Genomic DNA, 12813 nt, shown 5'->3' with positions numbered 1-12813 from the left:
ATGGTCCAATTTAGGTCAATGCAGTCCAAGATACTTCATGAAATATGTTACATCACTAACTACCATCTTTTCACAGGATTTTATTCACCAGGTAATTATTCATACTTGGTATTTCTATTGTAGCAGTAACCCATCCAATTTTTTTTTCTTCATGGCTAGTTGTGCTTCTTAAGTCACTAACAATTAAGCTTAATCAACAAGTGTCCCTTTGCTAGATAGACAAACTAAATTTATGGCTATATTTTCCATATGCTATCATTAGTTGTGTTCATTGTTGGGAGATCCAAATGAAATATCAAATGAGTAAAAATATGGATTCAAATTCTTAATTGGTAACTTAATTGGCATCTTTGGAATTTCAAATCTTTTTTAAAACTCAATGATGATGATGATGATGATGATGCGTTGAATCCATGCCTTCATAAAAAAATCGTAACTTGTTGAAGAACCTCCTGCAAGTGAACAAGAGATATGTAGCACACCAATCTCTTGGCACTAATCAGACTCCATATATTTAAAACAACATACTCGAAACCCTTTTGTTTCTAAAGTTAATTAGTTTAGGTGTGTTTTACTAATTTTGTATGCTTGATATGATGAGGGGCGAGTTTACATGAGATAAATCACCATGTATTGGTTCATATACACTTCAACATCCCCTATTAGATGTCAGAGGTATGGCTCAAAAGGTCTATACGTGGACAAAAAGGGGGCAGCAACAATTTTTAGATAAATTGCGAAAGACAGGACTCGAACTCAGGACTTTAGCTCCGATATCATGTTAAGCTTCATGCACTAGCCAACGCAACCAAAAGTCCGAGCTCATGAAAAAAGCTAGACAATCCACATATACACTTCAACACCAGCTAAATTCTATCAATATGAAGTAGCTGAGTAAGCTGCTTTCAGAAATTCCTTGCATTTACAAGAGATGTAGTGCTTTTGCTATGAAGTATCTAAGAAAATTGCTTTCAGAACATTCCGTGCATCTATAAAATAGATGCAGTTCTTTCATTATGAAGTATCTAAGTATGCTGCTTTTAGAAATTCCTTGCATTTACAAGAGATGTAGTCCTTTTGCTATGAAGTATCTAAGAAAATTGCTTTCAGAACATTCCGTGCATCTATAAAATAGATGCAGTTCTTTCATTGTGAAGTATCTAAGTATGCTGCTTTCAGGAATCTTTTCCGCATTTACAGATGTAGTTTATTTTTATATTGCAAGTTATTCATCGATAAAAAGTGATTTATTTTCCTCAAGTCACGTTTGTCAGCTCAACTGTATAGACTTACTGCTGCCTTCCATCATCCATTTGCTTCTTCCTAGGCACTATTATCAGTTGAAGTTTCATGCTAGGCATAAACATTGCTGGTGGATGTGATGGAGCTGAAGTATTGCACGTTGCATTGGTACTCTGATTTGCTAATGTGTTGAAATGCTTTAACAGGCAATAATATAATTTGAATACGATTTGTGAGGTTTTAACCATTTGAATTGTAAATATACAGATGCCTACATAGGTAGCGTCATAGCATGCAAATGTGTCAATTTGGTTATATGGGTTCTCACTTGTGAGTGAAACCAACACATACATCAATTGAACTGATGGGTTCACGCTTGTGAGTGACACTAACACATACATCAATTAAACTGATGGTCATGTTAAGAGAAAATTACTTCATTTTCGACTGTCAATGATATCTAAATGTTGAACAAGGTGTGGATGTTAAATAACAGGAGTGTGCCTATCTTGCCATGCCTGGATTCTCTTTGGTATAGCTATATCAGAATCAGTAAGTTGGAAACAGTATATTACTAGTCCTTTTTCTTGTGTTAAACATCACGTAGAATCTAGATTAATGGGCTCGAAATGTTAAATTTGCATAATGGGCTCGAAATATTAAATTTGCATTAATATTGATTCTTTGGGATCTGGTCGATTTTAAATACAAGTCATGTGATAAAAAAATTGTGTAGTAATAATAGCAATAACAATAACAACAACAATAATAATGAATAATAAAAAATCTAACAAGATTATAAAATGTATGTAACCTCACTATATATAAGTAGTTGAACAAAAAAAAATATGGAATTCACTTAAAAAACTACTGCCTGCGCATTTGCATAATCCACTTTGCTAGTTTATTCAAAGGTATAATATAATGATTATTATGTGGGTTGCTATCAGGTTTCAAGAAAATTGGCAAGTTTCCAGATAAATAAACTTTCATTGTTTCGGCTGAGTTTGAAGATGAGTTGCGATAACTTTCAAAATTGCATGGCAGATGAGAAGACGACCAAGTTCCCAACATTTGTACATTCGGTCTTAATTTGTACGAATTTCAAAAACAAGGCAAATGAACAGAACTTATTGGCACATGAACAAAACTGTACATTGCCTTCACCTTAACCATCAGCACCCTACCAATAGCCAATGTAGTTCACGAGGAAGAATTTAAAAAGACACTACACGGCAATGGTAGCATTAGCATCTGTATTTCATACAAACAGTCAGCCACATTGCTGACTTCCACTCAATATTTGCAAAAGTAACAGGCAACCTATGGCATGACCTGATCCCATGTACTCAACACTGATAAGCATTTGCCTCATCAGTACAAGCAGAGGAACATAGCAGTATGTACAAGGTGTAACAAGGGGAGCAGAGGGCCATGTTTTCTAAACTCTTTCCCATTTCTATCGTAGAAGCTCTTCCTCAATCAACTCTAGGCTTCTTCGCCATGTGTAGAATCATGTCAGTGCAGCGCTGGCTGTAACACAAGGTACACAAGAAGTTATAGAACGGGGTGTTTTCCTCTGAAGAATCTGCGTGTGCGTGATTGATGATAAAAGATAATTACCCGTAGCTGCGCTGGTGGTTGAACCATGCAAAGAGCTGGAAGGAACCGTCCCCCAGCATACCTCCAGCGTCGGCATCAAAGAAGCACGACCTGCGTTTGTCAAGGCCATCCATGCAACTGATGAATGAATGCCTCCAAACCACGTCAGCACATGATGATATATACATGGTGACTACATGATACAATTACCTGCAATCTCCTAAATAATCTGTGGCCTTGAGCCCCACTCCTCCCTCCAGGTTAGCTAGTACACAGTGAAGTTTCTCTGAAGAAGACTCTTTCCTGTAAAGTACATCAACACACATTTCAGTAAATAATTCACTTTGAAGCAAAGATGTTTGCAGTTCTGCTTACAATTGGGTAAATGGAATTACCAAAGTTTCAAAAAACATGCCGATCCTTTGTCGAAAATACCAGTTCCAGTAGACATTTATGATTTCAGTAATAAATGTACTTGGGAACAAAGATACTAGCAGATCGGCTGAATTGCACATCATTACCAGGGGTACACGAAATTACCAAATTTCGAGAAATATGTCCATCCTTTGTTGAAAATAGCAGTTCCAGGTGAGGATTCACAGTTATGACTCGATAACAGACCAGGAAAACTCACTAGACTGCCAACTGAGCATTGAACTTACCTGACAGAATCCTTGATCATCTCATAGTCAGCACACTCATCAAGCCTAACGGCCATTTCCACACAAGACAGTTTCACCTGAGGATCAGAGCACACATTCACAACAAACCTACCGACTAAATCAGGAATAGCGGAACTGAGTGCCTGCAGTTTACCAATTGTAACAATCAGGACGTCTGCTGAACAGCTACTGTAATATCAGTTTTTTTAAGACGATGATAACACATAAATACTAGATGGATTGTTACCCTGCTGATTTCTGCAGCGCTACAGGATGATCCGGTTATAGTCACACGGCACTCTCTGATGCCAAATGTAGTGTGGAGGATCTGAAAATAATTCAAAGTCATCAGCAACTATACAAACCAAATTGAGGCGAAGAGCTAGCAGCTAAACAGAGGATGAAACTAGTAAACCTTGGTGAGCAGAGCAAGACAAATTGTAGCGGTATCAGCAATTGAGATGATGCCAATATCTGGTGTGTACGTATTTTCGTTGACACCATAAACAAATGTGGGAGCTTCATTGCTCAGAGCACAGATGATAACCTTCTTGGCGCCACCCTAGCACACAAGCCAACAAAAAGCTCACTACAAATGCATGTTTCTTTACTTCGAGATGCAGATAGGAAATGTACATCTGCGAACTTCGAGATTATTAAACCCATTAAAAACCTGAGAAAAGAAACATCCCCTACTATTACTGGTTTACTGTTTCGATAATGCCAAACAGCAAAATACATAGCTTTCGAGTTAACAAAAAACCCAGTGGTATATACCATCAAGTGAGAGCTGGCAGTATCCGTGTCAGTGAATATTCCAGTGCTCTCCACGATGTAGTCCGCGCCGAGATTGCCCCAGGGTATTTTCTCACGCTCACTAAGATTGGAAATGACGTATTAGGGCTTAGTACTTGAAATGGTGGCCTGTAAATGTTACTGAATTTAGTGACAAAATGGAGATTCATACGAAATATCTAGAACTTTGGTGGGAGGGAATAAACCAGGAGGCATGTCCTCAAGGGATCTAGTCTGCAAATCCACCAATTGATGCACAGTAAGTCAAACAACAAATATAGTAACTCAATTATGAACGAAAACATAAAGGTGGCATACAATGTCATCTATGCTCAGAAAAGGGTCGTTGACGACGACTAGTTCCATGTTCTTGCTGTGCAAAATAAGCCTGGCCACAAGTCTCCCGGTCCGTCCGAAACCATTGATCCCAACCCTCGGTTTGGTTGCTTTACCAGGTCGGGGTCCGAGCTTAAGTTTGCCATGCTTTGATTTCTGCAAAGATGCACGGACGAATTTGACAGCAGTAAGAGGAGACGAAGATGATGAAATAAGAGACCAGCAGAAAATTACCTTGACTTCCTTGAACTGAGGTGGGTGAGCCTTGCTTCGGAACTCCAACGTCTCATATTCACCCTTTGTAAGCCAGTCCCTGTCCATGTACTCAAAACTCCTATGCTGCTCGTCAAAAACAGTTTCTGTCACGTTCTTGATGACCTCGTTGAGCTCTGCCGCAGGTGCAATATCCTCCTCATCGCGGCTCCGCTTCCTTGGCCCGACTTCACTATCCTGGTACATCGTCTTGGCAAACGGATCCCCCTTGACGTACACCGGGCTCGTGTCCACTGGTGCATCTTTGTCGGGGAGCTGCGCCTGCACCGAAGGTGCCACAGGGCAGCTCAGGACCGCTGGGAACACCGTGTCAGCTGGGCACACGGCATAGGGGTCCAGGACGTCCCCAAATGCTGATGTACACCAATTCCAGCAGAGAGTCAGTTAACCATAATGCAAGAATTAAACACTATTATTTTCTGACTGGTTACCACAGCAGTCGAGGAGTCAATTTATCCCCTGATTTAAGAAGACACCATGCCTTTATAAGAAAGCAAGAAACTAAGCTTATCTTCTTCCTGGGATCGTTCAAAAAGAAATCTATCCCAGAACCACAGGTCATGATTGGGAGAATGGATATTAATTCCACAACATTAGTATAATTAAGAATTCTTCGCTCGAATTGACCATTGACTTTCCATGATCAAGTTATACAGCAGCTAACTAGCAAATTGACAAAACAAAAAATGTTGACAGTAACCTTGAGGAAAGAATTAAGTGATTAGAATCATGTCAATGGACTCAATCTAATGCACTTAGTTCATTCATCCATTAAGCACTACTTATCGAACCCTGACAATAATGTCACCTGATCCGACAGGACATTTTCTAATGCATTCATCAAAGAAAGATGACGAAGTTCTATGCAAGAAACAATAAGCTTATTTCCAAACAGCAGGCACAGCTCGACATAGCAAAACTTTCTCTTATTTCTAACGGGAATCAATAACTCATTGACAGAGGGGGACTTGATCAACACACGCTGACTTCACAAAAGAAAACAGCTATCCAGACATCAATTCCCCCCTTATTTAATAAGACAGCATGCCTGATAAAGAAACCAGGTTCATCTACTTCTTCCTGGGATTCAGATAAAAAGGGTTCAAAAAGGGTTCCTGGAATGATCAAGGTGATTGACAAATCAGAAAAGAATTAATTCTTCCATTAGCCACAAATGCAACAGATCATGTTCTACTTCTAACGCATTCATCAAGGAACATGGTGAAGTTCAACATAGCAAAACTCTCTTACTTCGAACGGGACTCATCAACATCCAAGAAACAGACACGGAGCTAGATTTCAGGAAGTCGGTCAAACAAATCTGTAAAACTAAGCATTCGTGCCTGCTGGATTTGTAAGCAATTGGCTGATCCACCAAACGGAATAGAAAATTGACAGCATTGAAATTGCAGAAGCAAAACTAACAGCAACTGTGAATCACTCGTTGATTAGCAACAGGACGCGCGTGCGTGGTGATTCCAAGAAGAAAAGGCGTGGCACACGGGACGGGGAGAGTAGTACCTGAGCCAGGCGGAATGAACCGGAGCAAGGCGGCGTTGGGCGTGGCCAGCACCGTCCCCGGGGATGTCGCGGAGTCGAGGGAGGATGAAGCCGTGCTCGTGGCGGAGGAGCCGGCGAGGAGCGTCGTGCAGGTGGTAGACTCGAGCGCGGTCGCGGCGGAGGAGGTGGGACCGGCGAAGACCGCCGTGCAGGTGGTGGTAGAATCGAGCGCGGCCGCGGAGGAAGAGGCGGAACCGGCGAACAGCGCCGCGCAGGCCGTAGGCTCGAGCGCGGAGGAGGAGGAGGCGGCGTGCGGGGCCACGGAGTTGGCGGGACCCGTCGAGGAGGAGGCGCCGACGGGGGCACCGGAACCAGACCCGGTGGTCTCGGGCGCGGAGAAGGCTGCGTCGAGCGGCATCGTGGCGGTGGCTGCAGACCCCGTCGAGGGGGAGGCGGCGTGGGAGTCCGGCGCGGCGGAGCGGCGAGAGGAGAGCTTGCAGAGGAAGAAAGAGATTCTGTTACGGTGGTTACGGCTGTCAGTTGCGTTTGCGGGCGGGATGCGTTTGAGTTTGAGGGGGCCCTCCTCCCTCTTTTAAACACCAACACCAACTAAGGGTGTGTTTGGTTCGGAAACGAAGTGAAACGGAATGTCATGGTTTCATTTCACTGGAACGGGTTGGTTCCGTCCTTGTGTTCGACGAAATGTCCAGAATTGTACTCCGTATTTGTTAGAGGATGCGTTCGTGCGTTTGAGTTTGAGTTTACAAAATTTACAATGACATTTTTCAAAGTTTGGAAATTGCCGTGACATTTCTCAGAATCACCAGAATTCAAATGGCATTTATTTAATTGACTTTTTTTAAACATCATTCAATTTAGCAAAAGAAACAAAAAAACTGTTCTAAACAAAATAGAAAAAAGAAAAAAATAGAAATAGAAATACAATAATGAAAAGGACGTGAAAATAAAAGAATGAAGAAGATGCAATAAATCACATAAGGTTGGGATGGTGAGGTGGTTAGAGCATCTTCACCCACGACTTGCAAATTTAAGCCCTCAAACATTCGCGGACGCGTCCGATAAATGATCAGACGTGTTCCTTATTTATCCGTTCGTGCAGTCACGCTCTTTATTTTCTTGTTCATATGTCCGTCCGTGCTTACTGATATGTTCCAGGATTGACAGCTTACAAGAGTGGATTAAGAAAGTGCTTACTGATATGTTCCAGGATTGACAGCTTACAAGAGTGGATTAAGAAAGATTAAGCTAGGGGACAACACTATGACTGAAAACATGAAGGATTGTGCTCTAAATGGGAATTAGTTCTAGCAAATTTATCTTGATCATGATAACAACCTAAGATCATATTTTAGCACTATTAGGAAAAAGCCTATAGGTGAAGGTTTAACAGTAGCGCGGGTTAAAACAACTCGCTACTGCTAAGTAGCAGTAGCGCGTGTAAACAAAACTCGCTACTGCTAAATAGCTTAGCAGTAGCGGGCTTTAAAAAAATGAGCTACTCGTACACTTCCCCAAATGCCCACACCCGACAATGTAGAGTAGCAACGCGCTACAAATAAACGTGCTACTGCTAAATAGCTTAGCAGTAGCAGGCTTTAAAAAAATGAGCTACTCGTACACTTCCCCAAATGCCCACACCCGACAATGTAGAGTAGCAACGCGCTACAAATAAACGTGCTACTGCTAAATAGCTTAGCAGTAGCGGGCTTTAAAAAAATGAGCTACTCGTACACTTCCCCAAATGCCCACACCCGACAATGTAGAGTAGCAACGCGCTACAAATAAACGTGCTACTGCTAAATAGCTTAGCAGTAGCGGGCTTTAAAAAAATGAGCTACTCGTACCCTTTTCCAAATGCCCACACCCGACAATGTAGAGTAGCAACGCGCTACAAATAAACGTGCTACTGCTAAACAGTTTAGTAGTAGCACGTCTCGAGAAGGCGCGCTGCAAGTACCGATGCACTGTGTCACCTGGTGGGCCTCAGTTAGCAGCAATGAGTTTTCTAAAGTCGGGCTACTGCTAAAAGCAATAGCGGTACTGCATTTCCTGCACCAGTGCTACTGCTCGCCCATCTTATCGTCTTCATGTGGCCGCCCAACTCTCCCTCTCATCACTCTCCTTCACAACTCCCACTCCTACCTTATCCTGCGTCGTCGCCCACTGTCGTTAGCGCTCGCCAGTGTCTCATGTCCTCTGCCCTCCGCGCCCTCTGGCGTCCCGTGCCCGCTGCCGTCCCACGCCAGTCGTCGTCACCGCCCAACCGAGGTAGATCCTCCCTCGTCCTTCCACTTCCCTTCCTCCCTCCTCCCTCCATTTCCCTCCTCCCTCCTCCCTCCACTTCCCTCCCTCCCTCCTCCCTCCATTCTTGTAGAATGTAGGTTTTTTGTTTGTGGAATATCCAATGAATCGGTAGAACTTGCTTGTAGAATGTAGGTTTTTTATATAGAATAGACAATTTTAGGTATCAAATTTCCTAGGAATTCATTAATATAAGAAAAGGTAAAAAAATAGGTCTAGAAATTTGTAGTAAAAAAATTAGGTCTACAAATTTTTAGTATAAAAATTAGGTCTAGATCTTTTTAATAAAAAAATTAGGTCTATTTGGAAATGTGTGCATGTCATTGCAGGGAACACCTCCGAGTGGCCTATGTTTTTCCGGAATGTTGATTCATTTCCGTTCCGCCAAATTTCACGGACTCGATATGTCCTTTTTTAGAAACAGTCATGTCGAAATTTTGGCATGACTTGTGCTACAAAGTAGGAACCGTGATTTGGTAGAACAAGAATGAGATGACATTCCAGCAAACCATAAGCCATTTTTACACCAATGTAATGTTAATTGACTTATGCTTATTAGGACACTTTCAGTCTGTCGGAGCTCCTTGTGTGACTTTCATGTCTGTTCTTGATGGAGTAATCTAGACTGTTGTCATGGGGATCGTTTCCTCTTCCTCTTATCATGATATATACCTTGGTATAATGCGCGGGAGAGGGAGAGGAAGTGACCAACACCAATGGTCGAAATATCAGAGGAAGAATCCCGACTATTATCGTGGGACTCATTTCCCGCTTCTTCTTCTTCTCGCAATATATAACTTGGTATAATGCACGAGAGTAGAAGAGGAAGCGACCAACATCGACAATCGAAATTGTTGGAAATATGCCCTAGAGGCAATAATAAAATGGTTATTATCATATTTCCTTGTTCATGATAATCGTCTATTGTTCATGCTATAATTGTATTAACAGGAAACATTAATACATGTGTGAATAAATAGATCACAATGTGTCCCTAGCAAGCCTCTAGTTGGCTAGCTCGTTAGTCAATAGATGATCATGGTTTCCTAGTCATGGGCATTAGATGGCATTGATAAGGGGATCACATCATTGAGAGAATGATGTGATGGACAAGACCCAATCCTAAGCGTAGCACTAGATCGTATTGTTCGTATGGTAAAGCTTTTCTAATGTCAAGTGTCTTTTCCATCGACCGTGAGATTGTGCAACTCCCGGATACCGTAGGAGTGCTTTGGGTGTATCAAACGTCACAACATAACTGGGTGACTATAAAGGTGCACTACGGGTACCTCTGAAAGTGTATGTTGGGTTGGTACGAATCGAGATCGGGACTTGTCACTCCGTGTGACAGAGAGGTATCTCTGGGCCCACTCGGTAGAACATAATCATGAGCTCAATGTGACTAAGGAGTTAGTCACACGATATTGTGCTACGGAACGAGTAAAGAGACTTACCGGTAACTTGATTGAACAAGGTATAGGTATACCGACGATCGAATCTCGGGCAAGTTCTATACCGACAGACAAAGGGAATTGTATACGGGATTGATTGAATCCTTGACATCGTGGTTCATCCGATGAGAGCATCGTGGAGCAAGTGGGAGCCACCATGGGTATCCAGACCCCGCTGATGGTTGTTGGACGGAGAGGTGTCTCGGTTATGTCTGCCTGTCTCCCGAACCCGTAGGGTCTACACACTTAAGGTTCGATGACGCTAGGGTTATAGGGAATTGTTATACGAGGTTATCGAAAGTTGTTCGGAGTACCGGATAAGATCCCGGACGTCACGAGGAGCTCCAGAATGGTGTGGAGGTAAAGATTGATATATAGGACGGATGGTTTCGGACACCGGAAGTGATTCGGGCATCACCGGTAACATACCGGGACCACCGGAGGTGGCCCCGGGGCTCCACCGAAATGGGGCAACGACCCCGGGAGGCTAGATGGGCCAAGTGTGGGAAGGAACCAGCCCCTAGGTGGGCTGGTGCGCCCCCCACACTCAGCCCAAGGCGCAGGAGGTGGAGAGGGGGGGGAACCCTAGGCGCTGGTGGGCCTAAGGCCCACCTAGGGGTGCGCCACCCCTCCCCCTTGCCCTAGCCGCCGCACCTCTCATCTGGGGGGCTGCCGCACCACCTAGGGTGGGAACCCTAGGGCTGGCACCCCCCCTCCCCTCCTCCTATATATAGTGGGCACTTTTGGGCTTTTGGAGACACGGTTTTCCCTCTCCCTCGGCGCAGCCCTACTCTTCTTTCTCCTCCTCTGTGTCGGTGCTTGGCGAAGCCCTGCCGAGAGACCTCGTCTCTCCATCGACACCACGCCGTCGTGCTGCTGGAGATCTTCCCCAACCTCCCCCTCCTCCTTGCTGGATCAAGGTGCGGGAGACGTCACCGAGCTGCACGTGTGTTGAACGCGGAGGTGTCGTAGTTCGGCACTAGATCGGAATCACACCGCGATCTGAATCGCCGCGAGTACGACTCCATCAACCGCGTTCTAGTAATGCTTACGCTTAGCGATCTTCAAAGGTATGAAGATGCACTCACCCCTCTCTCGTTGCTGGTCTCTCCATAGGAAGATCTGAATATGCGTAGGAATATTTTTGAATTTATGCTACGTTCCCGACAGTGGCATTCGAGCCAGGTTTTCTATGCGTAGATTCTATGCACGAGTAGAACACAAAAGGTTGTCGTCGATGATTTGTCATTTGCTTGCCGCTACTAGTCTTATTCTTTTCCGGCGGTATTGTGGGATGAAGCGGCCCGGACCGACTTTACACGTACGCTTACGTGAGACTGGTTCCACCGACAGACATGCACACCGTGCATAAAGGTGGCTAGCGGGTGTCTGTCTCTCCTACTCTAGTCGGATTGGATTTAATGAAAAGGGTCCTTATGAAGGGTAAATAGCTTTGGCATATCATCGTTGTGGCTGTCATGTAGGTAAGAAGGCGTTCTTGCTAGAAACCTAAATCAGCCACGTAAAACTTGCAACAACAATTAGAGGACGTCTAACTTGTTTTTGCAGGGTTTGGCATGTGATGTGATATAGACAAAGTTTTGATGTTGCATGTATAATGTATGATATGATCATGTTATTGTAATAGGTTTCACGACTTGCATGTCGATGAGTATGACAACCGACAGGAGCCATAGGAGTTGTCTTAATTTATTGTATGAGATGCAACGCCATGTGCTTACTACTTTTACTTCATTGCTAACGGTTAGCTATAGTAGTAGTGATAGTAGTAGTTGGCGTGACGACTTCACGGAGACACGATGATGGAGATCATGGTGTCACACCGGTGACGATGATGATCATGCGATGCCTGAAGATGGAGATCGAAAGAGCAAAGATGATAATGGCCATATCATGTCACTATATGATTGCATTGTGATGTTTATCATGTTTTTCATCTTATTGCTTAGAACGACGGTAGCACAATAAGATGATCCCTCTTAAAATTTTGAGAACGTATTCCCCTAAGTGTGCACCGTTGCGAAGGATCGTTGTCTCGAAGCACCACGTGATGATCGGGTGTGATAGATTCTAACGTTCGCATACAACGGGTGTAAGCCAGATTTACACACGCGAAACACCTAGGTTGACTCGACGAGCTTAGCATGTACAGACATGACCTCGAATACAAGAGACCGAAAGGTCGAACATGAGTCGTATGGTTGAATACGATTTGCATGAAGTTGCTCACCATGGTGACTAGTCCATCTCACATGATGATCGGACATGGGTTAGTCAACATGGATCATGTAACACTTAGATGACTAGAGGGATGTCGATTTAAGTGGGAGTTCATACTTAATTTGATTAAATGAACTTAATTGTCATGAACTTAGTCTAAAAAGTTGTCTTTACAAATATTGTAGATGGCCAACGCCAACCTCAATTTCAATGCATTCCTAGAGAAAAACAAGCTGAAAGATGATGGTAGCAGCTATGTGGACTGGGTTTGCAACTTGAAGCTCATCCTTGAAGCAGCTAAAAAGGCTTATGTCCTTGATGCGCCGCTAGGTGACCCTCCCGCTCCCGCAGCAGCCCAGGACATTCTGAACGTCTGGCAAACGCGGAAT

At 43.5% G+C, this 12813-nt stretch overlaps 1 protein-coding gene across 1 annotated transcript; it reads right to left on the bottom strand.

Annotated features, from left to right (window-relative positions):
* Nucleotides 1-2362: 2362 nt before the first annotated feature.
* Nucleotides 2363-6961, bottom strand: LOC123440672 (glyceraldehyde-3-phosphate dehydrogenase 1, cytosolic-like). The gene is made up of 11 exons (XM_045117230.1): nucleotides 6432-6961; nucleotides 4872-5263; nucleotides 4620-4793; nucleotides 4474-4535; nucleotides 4284-4383; nucleotides 3922-4068; nucleotides 3754-3834; nucleotides 3507-3649; nucleotides 3055-3147; nucleotides 2866-2955; nucleotides 2363-2775 (listed from the first exon to the last, which is right to left on the bottom strand). The coding sequence occupies exons 1-11, from the start codon at nucleotides 6826-6828 to the stop codon at nucleotides 2721-2723; spliced, it is 1734 nt and encodes a 577-aa protein (XP_044973165.1). The 5' UTR covers nucleotides 6829-6961; the 3' UTR covers nucleotides 2363-2720.
* Between the last annotated feature and the right edge of the window lie 5852 nt (nucleotides 6962-12813).

The sequence above is a fragment of the Hordeum vulgare genome, chromosome 3H, assembly GCF_904849725.1.
Source record: "Hordeum vulgare subsp. vulgare chromosome 3H, MorexV3_pseudomolecules_assembly, whole genome shotgun sequence".
Classification (NCBI taxonomy): Eukaryota; Viridiplantae; Streptophyta; class Magnoliopsida; order Poales; family Poaceae; genus Hordeum; species Hordeum vulgare.
This window is presented reverse-complemented; position numbering and strand designations above follow the sequence as displayed.